At 55.5% G+C, this 20,856-nt stretch overlaps 2 protein-coding genes across 3 annotated transcripts; both read left to right on the plus strand.

Annotated features, from left to right (window-relative positions):
- Positions 1 to 1,111: 1,111 nt before the first annotated feature.
- Positions 1,112 to 7,280, plus strand: CALB2 (calbindin 2). The gene is made up of 11 exons (XM_013367769.3): positions 1,112 to 1,281; positions 3,949 to 4,025; positions 4,191 to 4,280; positions 4,388 to 4,468; positions 5,279 to 5,335; positions 5,414 to 5,491; positions 5,637 to 5,692; positions 5,885 to 5,924; positions 6,037 to 6,090; positions 6,470 to 6,541; positions 6,800 to 7,280. Exons 1-11 carry the CDS (start codon positions 1,191 to 1,193, stop codon positions 6,914 to 6,916), a joined length of 813 nt encoding a protein of 270 aa, XP_013223223.3. The 5' UTR covers positions 1,112 to 1,190; the 3' UTR covers positions 6,917 to 7,280.
- A 1,205-nt stretch (positions 7,281 to 8,485) lies between these two features.
- Positions 8,486 to 20,429, plus strand: GOT2 (glutamic-oxaloacetic transaminase 2). Of its 2 annotated transcripts, none has more exons than XM_065029005.1 (10): positions 8,486 to 8,659; positions 13,433 to 13,589; positions 15,099 to 15,227; positions 15,607 to 15,666; positions 15,787 to 15,948; positions 16,155 to 16,259; positions 17,172 to 17,322; positions 17,569 to 17,734; positions 18,678 to 18,828; positions 19,310 to 20,429. In XM_065029005.1, the coding sequence occupies exons 1-10, from the start codon at positions 8,598 to 8,600 to the stop codon at positions 19,430 to 19,432; spliced, it is 1,266 nt and encodes a 421-aa protein (XP_064885077.1). In that variant the 5' UTR covers positions 8,486 to 8,597; the 3' UTR covers positions 19,433 to 20,429. The 2 variants fall into 2 exon arrangements, with proteins under 2 accessions (XP_064885077.1, XP_064885078.1); XM_065029006.1 differs by lacking the exon at positions 8,486 to 8,659 and adding an exon at positions 8,942 to 9,183.
- The last annotated feature ends 427 nt before the right edge of the window (positions 20,430 to 20,856 follow it).

Genomic DNA, 20,856 nt, shown 5'->3' on the forward strand with positions numbered 1-20,856 from the left:
GAAAAGAAAATCCCCCGATGAGCCAGTGAGCAGCAAGGGGAGTGGGTGTGAAAAGTGTCACTGTTTGGGGTGAGCATCGCTGCCGTCCCTCCCAGGAGACCCCCTCCAACATGGATGGCAAAACCTTTATCTGAGGTTTCCTTATTTTTTCCTCCAAAAGACAGGCACAATGTCCAAGTTTTGTGTCCTCACCCAGCCATAGGTCGTGGGTTGATGGTCCCGCTGTGGCCATTGCATGGTCCCTCTGTGGTGGTGGCACTGGGGCCGCCTCTGTCCTTCTCCTCCCACCGAGATCAGTAAATCATGAGCCGTGAAGCTGCTGTCAGAAGCCCAGTGAGGCAGAGGGGCAGGGACAAGGTGCACAGATGCTGTGACACAGGGCAGGGATGCGGTGACAGGGGTAGGGCTGGGTGACAGGGCTGGGGCTGGGTGGCACAGGAAAGGATGGAGGGACTTGGGGAAGGGATGGAGTGACAAGCAGGAGGAGGTGGCAGGCCACGGCAGGGTGACAAGGCAGGGCTAAGGGTCAGGACAGGGGTAGGTGACATCAGGCAAGTGGCACGGAGCAAAGGTAGGTGATGGAGCAGGGGTAGGTGACATAGGACAGGGATAGATGGTGTGGGGCAGGGGTGGGTGGTACAGGGGAAGGGTCAGTGACATTGGGCAGAACGGGTGACACAGGACAAGCATTGGTGGTGCAGGACAGGGGTAGGTGACGGAGCAGGGGTACGTGACATAGGGCAGGGGTAGGTGACAAGGCAGGGACAAGTGGCACAGACTGCCCCCCACGGTGCCCAGCGCAGAGCCTGCCGGCCCCGGTGTGCCCGTGTCCCGGTGTGCTGGTGCCTGGGTGTCTCGGTGTCCCGGTTCCCCACTGCAGTGCCGGAGTCCCTGTCATCCCGCCAATGTCCCGGTGTCCCTGTCATCCCACACCCCCGGTGTCCCGGTCATCCCCCGGTGTCCCTTTCAGCCGTCCGGTGTCCCTGTCACTCCCCCCGCGATGTTCCAGCGTCCCTGTCACCCCCCCGCTGTCCCGCTGTCGCCCCGTTCCCGGACGGTGTCCCGGGCCGGCTGCGCCCCCTGGCGGCGTCGGGCGGCGCCGGCGGCGTCGGGTATAAAAGGCGGCGGCGGGCGGGCAGCGGTGGCAGCGGCGGCAGCGGCGGCGACGGCGAAGGCGGCGGCAGCGGGAGATGGCCGGCCCGCAGCAGGCCCCGCACCTCCACCTGGCCGAGCTCACCGCCTCCCAGTTTCTCGACGTCTGGCGACACTTCGACGCGGACGGTCAGTCCCGGGGCGCGGGGGACCCGCCGTCACACTTCACACACCGGGATGAGCATCCCCGGGAGCGCGGGAGAGGGAGGGACGATGGAGAGTCCCCGGGCATCCCGTCGCGGGGAGCCCAGAGGAGGAGGGAGAGCCTCTGCCACCGCAGCCCGGGGAAAACGGAGGGTCCCCGGGGCGATGGAGAGTACCCGAGGTGCAGCCCCGTCGGGAAAGCTCCGCGATCGGGGGAACGATCTGCCCCCCAGGACCTCCCCGTCGGGAAAGGATGGAACCCTCCAGGAGCCCCAGCCCGTGGGATGTTGAGTCCGGGGGTGCTCCAGGTCTCCCGGGGTGCAGGGTCCCCCGAGAGCTGGGATTTGCTCAGGACTGGTGTCACCTCTGGGTGCTGCCGGAGGGTCCTACTCTTCCCAGGGTGCCCTCTCCCAATAAACCCTTGCCCAGTGCCCACCCTCTGTCCCCTCCAGCCCCCTGCCTCCACGGTTCCCCATCCTTTGTGCTTGGGTTGCCCAGAGATGTGTGGGGCAGCGCAGCCACCAGCCTCGCCATAGGGCCACTCCATGGTCCTGGAGGTGGGGGGTGACACAGAGGGTGTCCCCTGCCTGGAGCAGGGTGAGGAATGGCCCCTCCCAGGCTGGAGCAATTTGTCCCTCCCTGCCTGCTTCCCCAGCCCTGCAAAAACCTCTCCCCAGGGATGCTGTGGCGGTGGCTGTGTCCCCAATGAGGATGCTGTCTCCTCACAAAGTCACAGCTGGGCATGCCACCCCCTGTCCCCATTGCTGCCAGCCCCCCAAAAAAGGGGGGAAATGCAGAACACAGCATTATTTTAGTGAGAAAATAGTTTTGTTTCAGCACCGTGGTGCTGTGAAAGAGAGCAGCCCAGGGGAGAGCTCTTGCCTTTCTCTGGGTCTCCCGGCCCTGGGGGAGGTTTGGGGACCAAAATTCTGGGAAAGCATCATGCATCGTCCTCAACTGCGCTTCTGGAGCCAGAGCTCAGCCTGCATTGGGTGTCCTCCTGGCCACACCGTTGGCTGTCACTGTCACCACTGGAGCTGGCACTGGGACAGCTGTGGGGGCTGGGGAAGGCGGGACGGCCGCACCCCTGTGGGAGCAGGCAGCTCCCGGTGTGGGTGTCCAGCTGCGCCCTTGGCTGTGCTCCGTCATCTCCAAAACACAGGGGCAGGCACAGGTCCAGTGTGGCCTGTGGGCGAGGTGCCCGGGAGAGGAGGCCTCGGGTGCCAGGGAGATGGCGGCCTTGACAAGGACAATGTCTGGCCACATCGGGTGGGAACACCAACAGCTCCGGCCACTTCCTTCTGTCCATGGGCACAGGGTGATGGAGGGACCCGGGGTTCATGCTCCTGTGGATAGGGCTGTCTCATCCAAGCTCTTCCCCACACTTAAACCCCTCTGATGGGACTTTTACCTATTCCCTCATGCCTTGGAGATGTTCCCTTGAGGGTCTTTGATGTTCTTGCTTTGCCAACCACAGCTCCGCAGCACGGGGAGGCTCCGGGGATGCTGGTGCAGCTGCACAGAACGGCCGTGGCTCTCCAGAGGAGATTTTCTGTATGGCTTCACACCCTGCCGCTCTGTGGACATGGATCAGACCTGTCCAAGCTGCTGCTGGAGGAAAACAAGCTACTGGCCATGGCTTTTCTTGGCATTATTATTTTTCCTGGCTCAAAACTCTTGCTGATTCTTTTTTTTCCAACTGAATTCAAAGGAGCTTGGGGCTCTCTCATATCTGCAAATGCAAAACCCTGGGAAGGGCAGTGGAAACCCAAGTCCCTCAGCAGCTCACACCAGCACCCCGACGTCACCCGAGCCCCTCGTGCCCTCCTGGGAGGGATGCTGCTCGTCTGGTGGGAGGAAGGTGCCCAGGTGCTTCCAGCCAGGATGTGGACAGGTTATTCCCAGCTGCTGCGTTGCAGCGGGGAGAAGATGCTGCCTGGGAGCCCACGGGTGACAACACCGAAGGTGGTGCAGAGCAGGAGACCACAGTCCAAGCCTCCGGAGGCTGAAATGGGAAAGGGTTTTGGGGGGAGGATGCCCACAAAGAAGAGCTCAGGCTGTCCCTCCTTGGTGGATACATGAGACAGGGACCATTCTGAGTCCCCGGACACCTCAGAGCTCTGGGCTGCCCGCCCTGCGGGCTGACCCCATCGTGGGGCTGATCCTGCACCCGGGGGCTGATGCTGCGCTGGGTGCCTTGTGTCTGCTCCCTGTTTGCCCCTGCTGACTCCTGCAGTAAGTCAAGAGGAGGCAGTCCTGGATGGGGGATGCTCAGGAAGGAGAGGTTTAGTTAAACCACCTGGTTACAGCATCAGATGCAGAAAAAGCCGCAAATAACAGGATGGGGACAAAGTCCCCTGTGATAGCGATGGGGACAAAGCCCCTGTGCCCTGCAAGTGGGTGCAGGGAACAAGCACAGGGCTGCATCCCCTCTGAGCTGCAATACATGGGGCTCCAGCTCTCTGTAAATTCAAGTATCACTGCATTTGTGTAACACTCACCATCAGACGGCTTTTCTTTGCTGCGACGGTCACCTCACAGCCATGTCCCGGTGCGGAGGGGGACAAGCACTGTGTCCCCCGGGAGCATCCCTCCCTCACTTCCCGCCCTCTGACACCAGGGGGGTCTTACTGCATTTTTTTCCTTCCCCAGGAAATGGCTACATCGAAGGCAAAGAGCTGGAAAATTTCTTCCAGGAGTTGGAAAGCGCGAGGAAGGGGGCGGGTGTGGTAAGAACCTCTGGTTTTGCTGCCCCTCTTCCTCCTTTCTCTCCTGCCTGAGGGTCCGGGCTCACGACTCGGGCACTGTTGCTGGTTCCCAGCAGTGAGGCAAGCGGGGGACACTGGCACGGGGAGGGGGGTTAAATGCTCCTTGTCCCCTCTCCTTGCTGGCAGGACTCTAAGAATGACAACCTGGGTGACAAGATGAAGGAGTTCATGCACAAGTACGACAAAAACGCGGACGGCAAAATCGAGATGGCGGAGGTGAGTGGTACTGGTTCTGCTGATCCTTGGGATGCTCCTGGTCCTCCCCTGACATTCGTGTTCCCCCATGACACTGGTGTCCCCCCCGATGCTCGTGTTCCCTGCAGCTGGCCCAGATCCTACCCACAGAGGAGAATTTCCTGCTGTGTTTCCGCCAGCACGTGGGTTCCAGCTCGGAGTTCATGGAGGTGAGTGGGATGGGCTGTGCCAGGGCTGCCCACGATATTTGGTCCTCAGTACCCAGCTCCACCACGGGGAGACAATTTGGAGCTGGCATTGCCCAACCCACCCCAGCCTCCTCCAAACTCTTGGCTTAAGCTCAGCATCAGGAGGGGAGGTGGGGGCATGCTGGTGTGGATGGTGCTGGTTTAGGTGGGGAGAGCAGGAGTGTGATGAATTTCCAGCCCTCAGTGCTCCTCGGGCACCTCTCCGGGCAGCTGGGCACCTTGTCCTGGTTTCCAGGTGAGGTGAGCTGTGGGGATTTGGAGCTTTTCTGTAAATTCCTTCTCCGGGGTGGTCAGTCCTTAGTGCCCGAGGGATGTGCTGAAACAGACAACGATGCTCTAGGCCACCCCAAGACCTCACTGTGGGCTTCAGTTGAGGGTGATGTGCAGCATCCTGAGGGGAGCTTGTGCTTGGAAAATTAAGCCAAAGTGAAGGCAATAGCTGAAAGAGGAGCGCCCTGTGGCACAGACAGGGGGGAAAGTGGGCACTATTGTTTAATTGGGGGATGCAATCAAATATTAAAGCCCGGCCTCACATATCAGAGTGAGGATAATAGTGCTTGAACTCTTGGCATGGGGCTGAACGAAAGCATCCAGCACCCAAGGGAGAGCAGGTGGCACCAGTGAGGCCACCACGAGCTGAGACCAGAGCTGTGTGATGACATCATCTCTGATGGGTGGTGGGGGATGCTGCGGGCTATGGGGACACACACATGTTGAGGGGGAAACATGGGACACAAGCCCATGCTAACATTCACGGTGGTTGCTTCTCAGGCTTGGCGCAGGTATGACACGGACCGCAGCGGCTACATCGAAGCCAACGAGCTCAAGGTGGGCTGTAGGCAGGGGGTGGGCTGAGCCGGGTCCCCACCAGGGATGGGGACATCCAGCACAGCCCTGTCCTTCCAGGGCTTCTTGTCGGACCTGCTGAAGAAGGCAAACCGGCCCTATGACGAGCCCAAGCTGCAGGAGTACACACAGACCATCGTAAGTGGGACCTGTGGGTGGTCCCGGGGGCCACGGCTCTCCTGGGGGCAGCGCAGGTCCCCTCATGGGGGTCTCGCCACCCCACGGCAGGTGGGAGGGAGAGGAGGTGGCAATGAGTGACCGAGTGCTGCTTGTGTCCCCACAGCTGCGGATGTTCGACATGAATGGTGACGGGAAGCTGGGGCTCTCAGAGATGTCCCGGTAAGGTCACGGGCGGTGGGGAGGGAAAGACACCCCAAAACACTCGCCTCTAGGGAGAGTCTGCTCCAGCTTCCAAGGAAAACAGTTTTCCTCTTTAATTTGCTTCTGTTTCTGAGCAAAAAGTAATTTTGGATTTTAAAAGTGTCTTTTCCTGGTGGCTTCCCACTCATTCCTGCCCTTCTTCTTTTTCAGACTTTTGCCTGTGCAAGAAAACTTCCTTCTGAAGTTTCAGGTAAAATGAAAATTTAAAAAAATAATAATAATATTAAAAACAAAAGTTCCTGCTCCCTGCTTGTGGCTCCGTTTCCCCCTCTCACACCCTGGTGTCCCTTGCCACTGCCCAGGGGATGAAGCTGTCCTCGGAGGAGTTCAATGCCATCTTCGCCTTTTACGACAAGGTAGGGAGCCGGCTCCTGGGAAACTGCCACGAAAAATGTAACTCTGGAAAAACAAACAAACAAAACCAAACAAAAAACCCAATCACACACAAAATTCTAAAAATCAACCAAAAAGTAAAACAAAACAAAATGAAATTTTAAATAAACAGACAAAAACAACAACAAAAAACCAAACCAAACAAACAAAAAAACCAAAGCCAAAGCAAAACCACGTGGTTTTGGTTGGGTGAGTTCCTTGCTGTGATTTGGGCGGCTAGTGCTGGGTTTTCCCTGGGCTGTGCTGGGTGAGGGTCTGGGGGTGCCCCCCGCACCCATGCCCAGGGTGGGCTTGTGTGGCTCGTGTCCTTGTCCCCGCTGATGTCCCTCCCTTGTTACCCAGGATGGGAGCGGCTTCATTGATGAGAACGAGCTGGACGCGCTTTTGAAAGACCTGTATGAGAAGAATAAGAAAGTAAGAGGGGAAGAATAAGTGGGGTACAGAGCCTGGGTGCCCCCCAAGCTCCCCCTGTGCCTCCTCCCCTCTCCCAGCAGCATCTTCTGCCTGTGTCCCTCCTCCCTGGGGACCAGGAGAGATGCTGATCCAGATGCCAACCCTGCGTCCCCATGGGATGCTGCACTGGACCTGGGGAGGAGGGATTGTCCCAAGCCTGGGAGTGCCCCCCAGGGAGAAATTGGGGTGCCCAGCCCCACCAGTCTGCCTTCTTTGCAGGAGATGAACATCCAGCAGCTCACCAACTACAGGAAGAGCATCATGAATCTCTCTGATGGGGGCAAACTCTACCGCAAGGAGCTGGAGATCGTGCTCTGCAATGAGCCCCCCATGTAGGACCCCCCCCAAACAACGCTCCTCCTCCCCAAAAATGAGCACAATGGGGGAGCACCCACCACTACAGTGCTGCGGGGGGACACAGGGGAGTGGTGGGCCCCCCATTTTGGGGGCTCAGTGCCCACCTTCCCCCAGTGCCCCCCAGCAGCTCTTGGGTTGTTAAAGTCCCAATTTGGGGGGAAAGGGTTGTTTTTTTTTTTAAATCCATCCGCCTGTTTGTTTTGTTTAGTTTGTTTGTTTGTTTGTGGTTTTGTTTGTTTGTTTTCCGGGGGTGGGGGTGTTTTCATTTGTTTGATTTCTTCTTAAGTTTTTCTCGTTTACCAAAGAAGAGTTTACAAATAAATTCAAGTACTGCTAGACCCGAGCCCCGCTGTCCCGGTCCCACAGGGGGTGGCAGGGAAAGGTCGGGCTCCCCTATGGCCTCACAGGGGACACGGCTGCTGTGTGGGGGGTGAGGGAGAGAGATGGAGCTTTTCAGAAAGACCCTATAGATTGCGGGGGTGGGAGGGGGGAATTCCTGAGGAGCAGAGCGCAGGCAGGCTGGGAACACTGATGTCCCCAGCTGGGTGACCTCCAGTTCAGCACACTTCCCACTAACTCATGGTTACCCCTCCCAGACACTGGTAAAGCTTCAGGGAGATCTCAAGGGTTGTGCGTCACCCTCCTCCCACCCAATTTAGGAAACAGGTCCTGGGGTGGCAGTGCCGGTGGAGTCCCAATGCCACCTCTCCCGCTGGCAGGGGTGGGCACCCTGGTCCCCCCACCCAGTGGCCTCTCGCTGGGGTGGGTGCTGGGGGCGTGCAGGAGGTGCTGGCTTCAAGGCTGAGCCCCCATGGGTGTCAGGGGGTGCAAGGTGGGGGGGCCGTGGCAGTGGGGTGAGTGCAGTGCTGGGAAGACGGGGGGGTCAGCCCCTGTGCCCCAGTATGGCACAGTACAGGTCTGTGTAGCCCACTATGGTGCAATACAGTCCTGGATGACCCAGTATGGTTCAGTATGGCCCAGTACAATCCTTTACTGACCAGTATGGCCCAGCTCAGCCCTGTACAGTCCACTAGGGTGCAATACAGTCCTGGATGGCCAATACAGTCCAGTATAGTGCAGTACAGTCTTTTACAGACAAGTACAGCCCAGTATGGCCCAGTACAACCCTGCACAGCCCAGTATGGTACAATACTGTCCTGTATACACCCAGTATGGCTCAGAATGGCCCAGTACAAACCTGTACAGCCCAGTATGGCTCAGTACAGCTCCGTACAGCTCTATATGGTCCTGTACAGCCCATTACAGCCCAGTGTGGCCCCATACCACCCTTTACAGACCTATGTGACCCCATATGGTGCTGTGTGGTCCTACAGAGCCAAGCACAGTCCAGGACAGCGGTGTGCAGCATAGCACGGTGCAGTACAGTCCTCTGTGCCCCAGTACGGCCCAGTATAGCCTGGTTCGAGACGGCCCAAGGCGGAGCACCGTGTCCCAGTACATCCCAGTACATCCCAGTACACCCCAGCACGGCGCGGGACGGGACGGGCGCCGCGGCTGCACTGAGACCTCCTGGCCACCAGGGGGCGGGTGTCGGCACCGTCTCTCGTCTGGGCGGCGCACGCGCGGGGCGGGGCGCGAGACCGGTGCCCGCAGCGTGAAGTGTCCGCTCGCCAGCCCAGTCCGCTCGTTGCCGCTCGCCATGGCTCTCCTGCACACCCGCTGGCTCCTCGCCGCCCCGCGCCTCGCCGTCACCCGCGCCAGGTGAGGGCTGAGGAGCGGCTCAGGCCCCCAGGGCCGCCCTCCGGTGCCGGCGAAGGGGCTTTTCCCCCGGTGCCGGTCGCCCCGGTGAGGGGGCGGGTCGGGGGGCCGCGGGTCGGAAGCGTGTCCCTCTGCGGCGCCTGTAGGCGCTGCCCGTGACGCCGCGGTGGGGTACAAGGGGTTGCCGGCAGGACAGCGCGTGGATTGGCTGGGGACGGCCGCGGGTCGGGGGGCACGCAGCGCTCCTCGCTCTCTGATTGGCTGCGGCCGGGTCCGACGCCCCCCCAGCCTGCCCTTGAGGAGCCGCTGTGGAGGGCGCGCGGCGCGGGCACCGTGGTACCGGGTCGTGGAACGTGGGCCCTGAGTAGCGGGAAACGGGCCCGGGTGCTGCTGGCGCCGTGCGCCCAGAATGGGGTGGGGGGAGTCCTGTGCAGTGGGGCTGGGGTCCTGCTGCTTGCCCTGCACCATGTAGCAGGACCGAAGGGACCCCGCACACCGTGAAATGGAGCTGGGAATCGTGCACTTTGGTGGGTCCTCAGTGACCTCACGCACCGTGAAATGGGGCTGGGGCGGCGCTGCCGGCGTGCAGCGCTGCCTGCGCTAGAGCCATGGCCCTCAGACCTGCCGTGAGAGGGCTGTGAACAAGCGGGTTTCTATGAGCACCGGTTCTGTGCTGGCAGCTCCGGCCCCCACTGCCTGTGAAGGCAGCAGATGGATGGGTGCGTGGGTGCATGAATGGATGGATAGGAGGATACAGGGTGCGGCCCGGAGCAGCTCCACGAGGTACAGCTGACCCGAGAGCTGCAGGCGGGGTGCTGCCCCACCATCAGCAGGTGGACAAGAAGCAGAATGTGCAGAGCGGTCTGGGCAAGGCCATGCTTCTCTCCAGAGCCCCTTTGGCTCCTGGCCCACGCTGGCTGGGGAAGCCTTAAGAAACAGCTCCCAGCCCTTGTTAGCGCAGGATAAAAGCGGCTAATAGATATTAACTGTCCAGCATGGCCCCTTGCTGCCTTGGGAGGTGAATGCTCCCAGCCCCTGCTTTTCTCGAGGGAGCCTTCTGGCTCTTCTCTGCAAGTACGGAGGAGCACCTGTCTCTGTGTTTTCTGCTCTTGGTCTCTAGCAGGTCTGTGAAAGGTATGCTAGCCTGCTGGCAATCACTTTGCGTTTCTCAAGCTTGTTCTACAGGAAACTATAAATTATCAAACCGAATCTAGGTCACCAAAGACATGCAGAACATCCCTTCTGTAAGTAAAGAGCCTTTGTGTGCAGCCTGCCTGAGATAGGGGAGGCCAAGCAGTGATTAGCAGTTTTCTGCTTCCTTATCTTCAGCAACTTGGAGCTGTTACCATTGCTCTGCACTTGGAAGGGGCTTTCTGAAATCAGGACAGAGGTGAAGAGATACAAAATGGTTAAAGTGGCTCCTTTGACACACAAATGCTAATTAAGGTGATAACTCAGTCTGTTGAGGCAGCTATTTTAGATGTTTTTCTTGGTAGGAAGCTTACCCAAGCTGACTGGGACAATGGATTTTTTAGGCTTGAAAGGAGAGCAGTAGCCAGGAGCCTCTTGGCATTGTTCTTGTTTAAATATTTACTTTAGTTGTGGTATCCCCACAGTGTGGCCAAAGTTGCCTTTGGCTACTCCACTCTGCCCTGGCTTGCAGACATGCCGTAGGGGCTTTGGCAGAGGTTTTGAAATCCAGTCTCTTATGTGGCTGTACCTCAGGGAACATAGATTGGCCTCTTCACAACAGAAGCCTTCACTGGACTTGTAAATGCTTGCAAGCTTTCTGAGCTTGGCCAGAGTCCATCAGCACACTCTTAGGTCTCTGCAGCTCAGGCTGTGAGTTCCACCTACATCTTTAAAGGTTGTTGCTGGTTTACACAGTTCCTGGTGCGTTTCCCCACCCTCTCTCTGTCCATGTATCACACCACACTTGCAGCTGTGCAGTAAACTGCTTCGGGAGACTAGCCAGGCTGAAGAGTGTGCAGACTACTTAAACATCAGCTCTGCACAACATCTCAACTCTGACTTGGGCCACCAGTGCTGTAGTTGGCGAATGTGCTTTCTTTGGTTTTCATTCGGTATCAAGTTTCTAGTTTTCTGCACCAAAATACCCCCAGCCTGGCAGAGAGAACAGCCAGTTTATAACTTTTGACCTTTATTCTTTTCATTGCGCAAAATAAAATATAACAGTGCAGAGATGACAATGTTACGGTATTGTAGGGGTAGCAGTGTGTTAGGACTTGTGGCCTGGAATCCCTGGTAGGTCTCTTGTCCCACATCTCTGCCTAGAAAGCTTTGTCTCTGTGATCTCTTGAGTATCCTGATGTGTTTGGACAGCTCAGCCTGGACTTTTTTCTCCTGTTTTCCTGCAAGCTCACCTCCCTGGAAACAGCAGAAGAATCTTTCTTTGGCCTTCACCCCAAAACCTGCAGGCGGGGAATGGGTAAATCAGTCCTAAACCTACCCTTCGCTGCCTTAAGCCAATAGAAAGACCGGCTCAGAACAACAGTACTTAACTCTCCAGAGTGCTGCAGCTTAGGTAAACACCCGCAGGATCAGCATTAATTGCAGCAGCAGTGTATTAGAGCCCAGTGACCTGCTTAAGTGTTCGCAGGATTGGGACCTAAATGCCCAAAACACCGTAAGCTGCTTGGTGAAAAGCCCAGCAGAAAGACGGTGCTATCGCTGTCTTGGAAGCAGCCACTCTTTAAAAGAGATGGCCAGGCCCCTGCAGCCCTCGGTACCAAAGTAATTGCAGACCAGGTAAACTGCAGGGGGAAGGATACGCTCCTGTGCAGAGTTTGTTTCCTTCTTCCCTCACCCCTGCTTTACCAGGAAGGCATTGGAAGAGGTTTTTTCAAAGCAGCATCGCACGCTGCCTGAGCCTGCAGCCAGTTTTTGCCCAACAGCCCCTCGGCCTGTCCCGCTCAGGTTGGCTGCCCAGGTCGCTCCCTCCCCGCCCGCTGCAGCTGCGTCCCTCTGCTGGGCGTGTGTTCCTGGCACGACTGACTCATCCTCCTCTCTAAGTTGATCCTGTGCTTAACCAGAGGTAATTAAAACTTGTTAGTGGTCTAGAAAATGATAAGCACATCTTCCATTTTTAAACTTACCTGAGGTGGCTCTGCCTCGTATGTGTGTTGCTGCCCTTTTTTTCACAGTGCCTGTCAAGAAGAGAAACAGAGGCTTTTTATTTAGAAATACTGTACCGATGGGAAGAGCAGTTAAGTCTAAAAAGGGCAAATGATGTTTGGGGCTCTGATGAGATACAATCCACGTACATGTGCTAGTGCAAAGTATGCTTATGTAGGGACTGAACTGGGTCTAAATGGACCCAAAATAGGGGTAGAGTGGAGGGGGAAGATGACTTTGTGGATTCTGTTAACCTGCAGCTAGTGTTAGAGCCTCCTTAACCTGCCTGGCCCTGCTGCCTTCAGATTCGCTGTGTCTGTCCCCACACCAAGCAGGAGGGGGTGGCTGGAGGCTGCCTGCATTGCCTGGGGGAAAACCCAGCCCTGGAGGCAGCATTCCTGAGTTGGGAAAGGGTGTTATCTTCACAGTAGGCATCCTTCCCCTGGCTGCAAAGCTTTGTAAAGCTGATATGTGGCAGCATTAGCTGTGGGAGCCCTCTGGCTGTGTGTTTCTACTTTAGCAATCCAGACTCAATCCTTCCCCAGAGGAGATAACCCAAAATGTACCTTGTGCTGTGTGCTTTGTCCCCCAGAGCTTGGGGATCTGGTTAAGTGCTGGTGTGATGCTCAGGGTGCTCAGAGCTACCTTTAGTAATCCTGCCTTCGGGAAGGGGCTGTTACAGCTGCAACCCTCTGCCAGGCAGGTTAAAAACCACCACACCGCTTCTCTTGCATTATCTACAAGCCTGGGTGTGGGACTGGGCAGAGGCTGTGGCCAAAGAGAGAATAACAGATTTCTTTTTATAGCATGGTCTGGTCTGCCCTTGACATTAAGAGAACCTCTGCGTCTTCAGGATGTCCTGCCAAGAGGGCAGAAGCAGGTTGTTTGTGCAGTGGCTGCTGAGGCGTGGGGCACAAAGCTCATGCTGACGCAGGGAGGTTCCATGCCTGACAGCAAGGGAAGGGGCCTTTGCAACAGAGTTGGTCACTTCTCACAGTGGAAAGAAAGCGTCCTCTGCGATTTCCAGGGAAACAGCGTTTGGCTACAACATCCCTCTTCAAGCGAGGCAGGGTTTGCAGGGCAGGGAAGGACATATCTTCATTAGGTCACGCTGTGCTGCAAGAAAAGCAAATTAGTTTCCATGCACAAGAGCCCTTCCGGGAGTTTGGAAGAGGCTCCGTATTTGTGCTCAGCGCAATTACCTATGTCTGGCAAGGTTCCCTGGAGGGGACTAAGCTGCATGATCCCGCCTCCGGTCTGTTACGAGATGGTGCTTGGCCAGAGCGTAAGAGTTTAAGACTTGTTTCCTGGGGCCTTTCTGGTGTTGGTACATAAGGCAAGTAGGGCCATTTCTACACATTAACAACCTGGAGGAGGTCAGTCATCTTCAGCCTCGGTGAACTGAGGCTCTTTGCCCATTCTTCAACGTAAAATGTTGATAGATAGCATATGCCAGATAGCCAGATATGCCAGATAGCATAGAGGAGCTGGGTTTTATTCCTCCTGAATAAATTATCTTGCCACTGCTTGTACCTTTTCCAGTGGTTTAAAGACCAGATTTCCTTGAGGATTTCTCTCTAGCCCTGTCCTTGCCCAGTTCTCAAGCCTAATTCTTAGCTTCCTTTTTGTTTTCCCCTTCAGCTCATGGTGGTCCCATGTGGAGATGGGTCCCCCCGACCCCATCCTGGGGGTGACAGAAGCTTTCAAGCGCGACACCAACTCCAAGAAGATGAACCTGGGTGTGGGGGCGTACCGGGATGACAACGGGAAGCCCTTTGTCCTGAACTGTGTTCGCAAGGTGAGCCTGGTGCTGTTTGCTGGGATGGATCCAGCTGTTGGGTGCCCTGCGGGGGTCAGGGAGGGGCAACACCTCTAGGCGAGGTTGTCTGTTGGTCCTTAGAATAAGCTTTGTCTCTGACAGAGCAGGACAGCGTTCCTGGATGTCTCCCTTAGCAGTACTAAAGGTTTTGAGACACAACAGAGCTGGTTGTTACGTAGCAGTGGATAAAACAGGGATCACGTGTCCTCTTCTCATCTGGGTAAATCTAATTTGTTGCTGACTTCCAAGAGCCCTCCAACCCAGCTGTCCTCTGAACTTCAAGGTGTTCCTTGAAGAAGCTGGTGTTCCCTGGGCCAACCCACATGGGAGGAAAGAGCTGACGTTGTCCCCTTAATGGATTAGCCTTAGAAATTCTGCTGAGCCGTTGTTACCAGTTTCTCTGTAAGCCAGTCTAAAACTCCAGCCTAGGTAGCTGGATGTGGACACTGCCCTTGAGGGGATTACCGAGCCTTTCATGGCCATAAGCGTAGAAATAGGCCATTAAATAGCTGGGAGTTGACGTGCACATTGACTGGCTGGTCTCCTTGGCATAGGGAGGACGTGTTGTCCATGTTTTTCATCAGTGTGAGGTTCAAAGCTATCCCCTGCCCTCGCCGTCCCTGTGTCAGCACATACTGCAGCTGAGTCACAACCAGGGAGCCTTGATGGTGTCACAGGAACAATTTCCTGGTGGTATGTGGGTGCTGCCGGGGTCTGTCCTGCCTCTCTGGGGGCACTGATAGGGTTCCCAGAGCGTTCTAGATGCCTCTGTCACAAGATTTTTCCTGAGTGTGGCTCCTTGTCTGCTCTTCTTGCTGCCACTCTCTGGTTCTGTGTTAGGCAGGGACTTGGACTGGTTTCTGATGCAGGATCTGCTTGAAAGAAGTAGATATTAGCCAAGCTGAGAGGAGCCATGTTTAAGGGCTGGGTGAGCCAGCTTTCAGACAGGCTGCTTCCAACATTGCCTGTGGTTTCTGGATTTTATTTTTTTTTTAACCTGCTCCATCTAATTCAATAAAATTCGCAGAATGACAAGGCCGTACAAGGGGCTCACTACCCTACCTGGGATGTCTCCCTGTGTAGAGACAATCCCTGCCTTTCAGTAACAGTCAAGTCTTGCCTTTCTGCAGGACAGTTCCTGCTTGGGCAAAGAAATGTGTGTCCTTGTGTGGCAGCACTGACATGTAATGAGCTGGAAGTGGTGCTGTCCCTTGGTGCTGGGTGTCCTTGCTCTGCCATACCAATGGTAGCACTTGCTCAGGGATCTGGTGGCTGCTGGGGACCATGCGCTGTGGTGAAAGCAGAGCGTCACCCAAAAAGTTTATGGCTGTCCTGGCTTTTGAATGAGCCGTGATCTCTGATGGAAACTCCTGCCCACCAACCTTTGCCACTTTTGAGTGAGCAAATGTGAAGAGAAGCGACCTTGAACTGTCCATGTTCCCCTCTGCAGTGGTGCTTTCCTTGCTGAATATGTTTCCTCCTTCCCAGGCAGAGGCTGAGATTGCATCCAAAAAGATGGACAAGGAGTACTTGCCCATTGGCGGGCTGGCGGATTTCACCCGGGCATCTGCAGCACTGGCTCTGGGTGAAAACAGTGAGGTTTTCAAGAGTGGCCGGGTAAGGAGCGGGCTGGGGAACAGGGGGTGGGCAGCGCTGTCTGACCTATGGTTGGTATGTGAGTGCCAAGCAAAAGTGGAAGAACTGTCAGGTACTCCTGCCTCCAAGTTGCAAGCTGGCCAAGCCCAAGGATAACTGCATCCTTGGAAGGCTGGAGTGAAACAGCCCATCCTGAGGAGGGGATTTCAGCTTGCCAGGGTTCCCAGCTCTCTGCCCTGCAACTGGAGTTGCTGACCCATGCAGTCCCCTCCAGCCCCATGTCCCCAGTTGGGTGAGCTGTCGCAGAGCTGTGCTTCTGCCAGTGCTGACATCGTGCCTGGACTTACCCTGTATCGTACTGTGGCTGCTCAGACTCATGTACTTGTTTCATCCCTTGCAGTATGTCACTGTGCAGGGTATTTCTGGGACTGGATCTCTGCGAATTGGAGCCAACTTTTTGGTGAGTCCCTGCCTGGTGGGGGAAGGAAAGGATGTGTTTTGACCGGAGTTGAGTCTTTGGGGTTTTCAAACTGCTTGAATCTGTTCAACGTATTTGAACACTGTATTTTATCTTTATCAGCAACGGTTCTTCAAGTCCAGTCGTGATGTGTATCTACCCAAACCATCCTGGGGTAATCACACACCCATTTTCCGTGATGCTGGCATGCAACTTCAGGCTTACCGCTACTATGACCCCAAGACGTGCAGTCTTGACTTCTCTGGAGCCATGGATGACATTTCTGTGAGTTGTGTTTCATGCCTGGAAGGAAGGAGGTGATGTGGGGAGATGGGTGATCTTGCTTTAGCCTAAATATGATGCCTGAAGGTACCAAATCAAGGCTAGAAGAGTTGCAGAGCTTATCTAAGCTGTCTAGGGCAAGAGTCTCAGCTGCTGAGGAGAGTGCTCAGGTGCTATTAATAATTCCTTTTCTGTAACTTCTTTCATAGAAAATTCCAGAGAAGAGCATCATCCTCTTGCATGCTTGTGCTCACAACCCCACTGGGGTGGATCCCCGGCAGGAGCAGTGGAAGGAGCTGGCAGCTGTGGTGAAGGTGAGTAGTTGAGTGTCCCAGGGGCACTGTGCAGTTCCTGGGATAACCATGTCCCTGGGGTTTCATGGGTGGTATCTGGTCTTCACTACACTAAAGGTTCCTCCCTTCCCTGAAGCCAGGATGGGTGTCATGTTCTTGTACTGAAGACAGGAGCAAGACAAGTGCACCCTTAAAGGTTCTAGGTGACTATCAAGACTCTTTGCTGGCGCCTTCCCAGCAAATGGTGAAGGGGAGACCTCAGAGGAGAGCAGCAGGCTTGAAAGTTTGAGCTGGGATAGCTGGAGAGGATCTCCCAGTGCTGGTGTATTTAAAATGCTGGAAGATCTTTCATGTGCCTGGTGTCTTCTCAGAAGTTTCAGCTGGAAACAGATAGAGGCAGATTCTTCCTTCATCCTTCTCCTCTTCTTCCCTGCTGCTCCCCCAAGCTGTAACCAGTGAAATTTGGCTTAGGGATGCCTGGCCTTAGTTGTGTCCTGATAATTAGTAGACATCAAAGTGGCCTCTGGGGCCTACAGATGGCTGTGGGTCTCCTGACAGAGGGGCAGTGGGGCTGGGTTATCTGCCTGGAGGCACTGGAAGGGCTGGCACCTGCCCAGAGGGTTTCCAGTTGTTTTTCCTGGAAACCAGTGTTAGGAGACATGGAATAATTTATTACTGCTGAATGTACTTTTGCCTTCTGGGTTAGGCTGCGCACACCAAAAATGCACTGGTAGGGTCTTGTCCTGCTGTTTCGATGTGCGGTGGGTTTTGGGCTGCCTTCCCTGTGGCAAATGAAGGGGAGTGGCTCTGCTTCTGGAGGAGAAGAGTTGCAGTTGAGCAGGCTGCTGCTTGTGTGGCTCTTTTCAGCCTGTTTACCTCCTCCCTTTAGAGGTGTTCAGCTCCTGTGATACTCTCTCCCCTCTTTGCTGGCAGAAACGAAACCTCCTTGTGTACTTTGACATGGCCTACCAGGGCTTTGCCAGCGGGGACATCAACCGGGATGCCTGGGCTGTGCGGCATTTCATTGAACAGGGCATCAACGTCGTCTTGGCACAGTCCTACGCCAAGAACATGGGGCTGTACGGTGAGTAGGGCAGGTGGTGTGGAAATACTTTCATCCAGGCTGCTGAAAGAACCCCAGGTTTAGCAGCCAGTGTTTTTCTGCTGCCTGTGCTCATCCTGCAGTGCTGGGTGCAGGAAATAATCTGGGAGCTGGTGGAGACCCTTCTAGAGAACGGGGCTCTGTTAAGGCTATGTGGCATTTGGAGAAATCCTGCCCCAGCCCCGGGTATTGGGGGCAGAGCCTGGGACCTGACTGCCCCTATTTCAGGAGAGCGTGCGGGTGCCTTCACGGTGGTCTGCAGTGATGCAGAGGAAGCCAAGAGGGTCGAATCGCAACTGAAGATCCTCATTCGCCCCATGTACTCCAACCCACCCCTGAACGGAGCCCGCATCGCCTCTATCATCCTGAACACCCCTGACCTACGGAAAGAGTGGTAAGAGGGAGCTCCTAATGCTCACGAGAGGGAGGTGTGAGGTCTCTGTGGCAGCCTTGTGCTGTCCTCACTGCCAGCTGCTGTCCTGGGCAGCTCAGAGCTTTGGCGGTACAGTCAGAACTATGTGTCACTCCTTTCCTCTGGAGAAATCCTGCTGGTTTCGGTCCAGCCTGACACAGGTTTCCCTTGTGTTACCAAGACAGAAAACACTGTAAAGGAGGGGATAAAGCTCCCTGGGATTGAGCTCTGCAGGAGCTGTGTATCCAAGCAGTGTGAAAGACTGACTGAGGCGTTGTAGCCATTGTAGTATGTCTCACATGGGGGAAGTGGAAGCATAAGCCACCTGGAAATAAGACCCTCGTGCCCTAAGCCTGCTTCCCGGCGTCAGCCTGTGCCAGCCCCTTGGTGTCAGGTCCCTGCCAGCAGCTGGCCTGGCAGAACAAAGGCTGGCAGTGTGCTGTGGCCTCACTGGGAGCTGTGCCCCTTTGGCAAGGCTGACACTTGTGCCTGATCTAGGTCCTAGCAGAGATGTCTCCTGTGCTGCCTTGGAGCAGGGGATGTCTGCCTGTGCTGGGAGACACCCCCGCACTCTTCATTTATCTGCAGATATTATTTTATCTGAGTTTGGGCAGTGCTGCCATGAGGCCTCCTGCTCAGCTGTGGCTTTCAGAAGTGAGAGATGCTGATACTCCAGTAGTAGCATCCAATAGCTGGGGAATAAATAAATAGCAGTGATCTTCAGGTAACAGGAGAAAGAAGCAGCTCCTCAGCTAGAGCTACAGGTTCACATGCTCTGGTCTTTGCTTATCGGCATTCCCTGTGTTTTGGGGGTGTGAGGCCCTTCCAGGTTGAGAGGGTTGATTCCTGGTAGTTAAGGGAGGAGGGGGAGCAGCTTTGGTGCATCCCAGCCCTGCTCTGAGTGGCTCCTGGGTTTGCTTCTCAGGCTCGTGGAGGTGAAGGGCATGGCTGACCGGATCATCAGCATGCGGACTCAGCTGGTGTCCAACCTCAAGAAAGAGGGATCCTCCCACAACTGGCAGCACATCACTGACCAGATTGGCATGTTCTGCTTTACAGGGCTGAAGCCTGAGCAGGTAAAGGCAGTTCCTGTGGTCTCAAGGTGTTGTTTGTGCTACTTGTCTGTAAGCTCCTGACTGCAAATTCCAAAATGAGCCCTTATGGGCAGCTCTTCCTCCAGGAGGAGCTTCTTCTAAGCAGCACTGGAGCATCTGGGAAGCCAGGCCTTGCTCTGCTCCCCACTATGTTTGCTGAGGTTGGAAGCAGACGCAGCCTGCTTCACTGTCAAAGGAAGTGGTCACTTGGCACCGCTCTAAGGTGACCTTAGAGGTCAGCTCAAGTGAGGTGACTCTTCCAGCTGAACATTTGCAGTCATGTTGCCTGAGAGCCGAGCAGCATCTCTTGGTTTACAGGGGGCACTGCTGACTCTGCAGGTACTGGGATGCCATGTCTGCTGGCACCCAGTTTGCTTTCTGCTCTGGCTAGGTGGGTAAATTTGCAACCTGTTGACAGAGTTAGAGGTTGGCCTGCAGTTTCATCTCTGCTCTTTCACCCCAGGTGGAGCGGCTGATCAAGGAATTCTCCATCTATATGACAAAGGACGGACGAATCTCTGTGGCGGGAGTTACGTCAGGCAACGTAGGTTACCTGGCTCATGCAATCCATCAAGTCACAAAGTGAAGACAAACGCGTGCCCTGGAGCTGGTGGCCTTCCCTTCCCCACCAGCCGAAGATGGGGAGGGAAAGGAAACAGAATATTCCAACCACAACGCTTTATGCTGCTACTGAATGTATCTTGTAGATAAGTTGTAGAAGCCTAGTGAAAAACACCCCATGTTGTGGGGCAGGGAAATGGCTGGCTCCTGATCGTCACAGTTGTTGTCCACTGCTGTCCATCCTTGTCCATCAACCCCAACACCCATCTGTGCTGGAGGGACAAATGCTTAGCACTGCCATCCTACTGGCGTAGGCACCAAAGGATTCCCCACACTTGTTTCTCCATGAGAAGGCTTTGTGAGGCTGTTGGCTGCTGGTCCAGGCAGCAGTGGATGGGGAGTTGGGTGGGAGAGCTGCTCAGGTGTGCTCCTGTGACCTCCTCAGCTGGTCCATGCTGCCACCAGGCTCTGTCCTCCTTCACCCTCCTGGCCCAGGGCTGACAACCATCTCTGACTTCTCACTGAAATCTGCTCCATTGTTGGCTTCTGTCTTTCCATCTGGGAATCTCAGGTGTAATTCACAGTGGCATTGGTGTGTGGGCCAGACCTGTGTCCCTCCTCTCAACCTGCCTGATTCTCCTGACTATGCTCCCCTACCCTGAAGTCAAACAATTTCTTACCCTTCCCCAATAAGAACATCTGAAAACAGCTCTCTTGGTCTCTGCATCTCCCTGTGCCTGTTCCAACCCAGCGGCCCTCCCTGCAAGCGGAGTCTGTGTGTCCGGTGTGCCCTGCTCTGTCCATCCTCACATGGGGCTGCAGGGTGTCCCTCATCTGCGCTGTTCAGCCACATTTCTGGTGACACCAGAAAACGGGAGGGAAAGATTCTAAGGGAAGTCTGAGAGTTGATGACTCAAAAAACATTCTGCCCTTTTATACTGAGTCTGCCTGAGGCCCTGTGACTCACTGGACTCTGAATTTTAATCCAAATAAACTGGTGCACAGCTGTGTTGGGCTGAGAACTTTCTCCTGTCATTGCACAGCTGGATCCTGCCCCTTCCATCTACCAAATATTCCCTCTGGGGGAAGTGCCAGCACAGGGGATCTGGTATGGTCAGTGAAACCCTAATGGGAGAATCCCATATAGAGAGAGGGCAGCTCCCACCGATGTGCCCCAAGAGGGCGTTGGTGTCATGGAGCTCAAATTGAAGCCTATGGTGTTGAACACAGGTGTTGCTGGGGGGAGCGTGAGTTCCCAAAGGCTGCAGGCCCCATGCCTGGCTCTGCTGCACGATGGAGTTTCCCCTTGCAAGGAGCAAAGCTGGAGGGGTTACCTGTGTCTGCCTGAGCTGCCTCCATCCACTGACACCTTTCCGCTTTGCAGCTGTGCCACAACATTTAGCACAGCAGTCCTTGTTTCTCATTCCTTCCCTTCTGTCTTTTGGAAGC

This window comes from Columba livia, chromosome 13, assembly GCF_036013475.1.
Source record: "Columba livia isolate bColLiv1 breed racing homer chromosome 13, bColLiv1.pat.W.v2, whole genome shotgun sequence".
NCBI classification, from domain to species: domain Eukaryota; kingdom Metazoa; phylum Chordata; class Aves; order Columbiformes; family Columbidae; genus Columba; species Columba livia.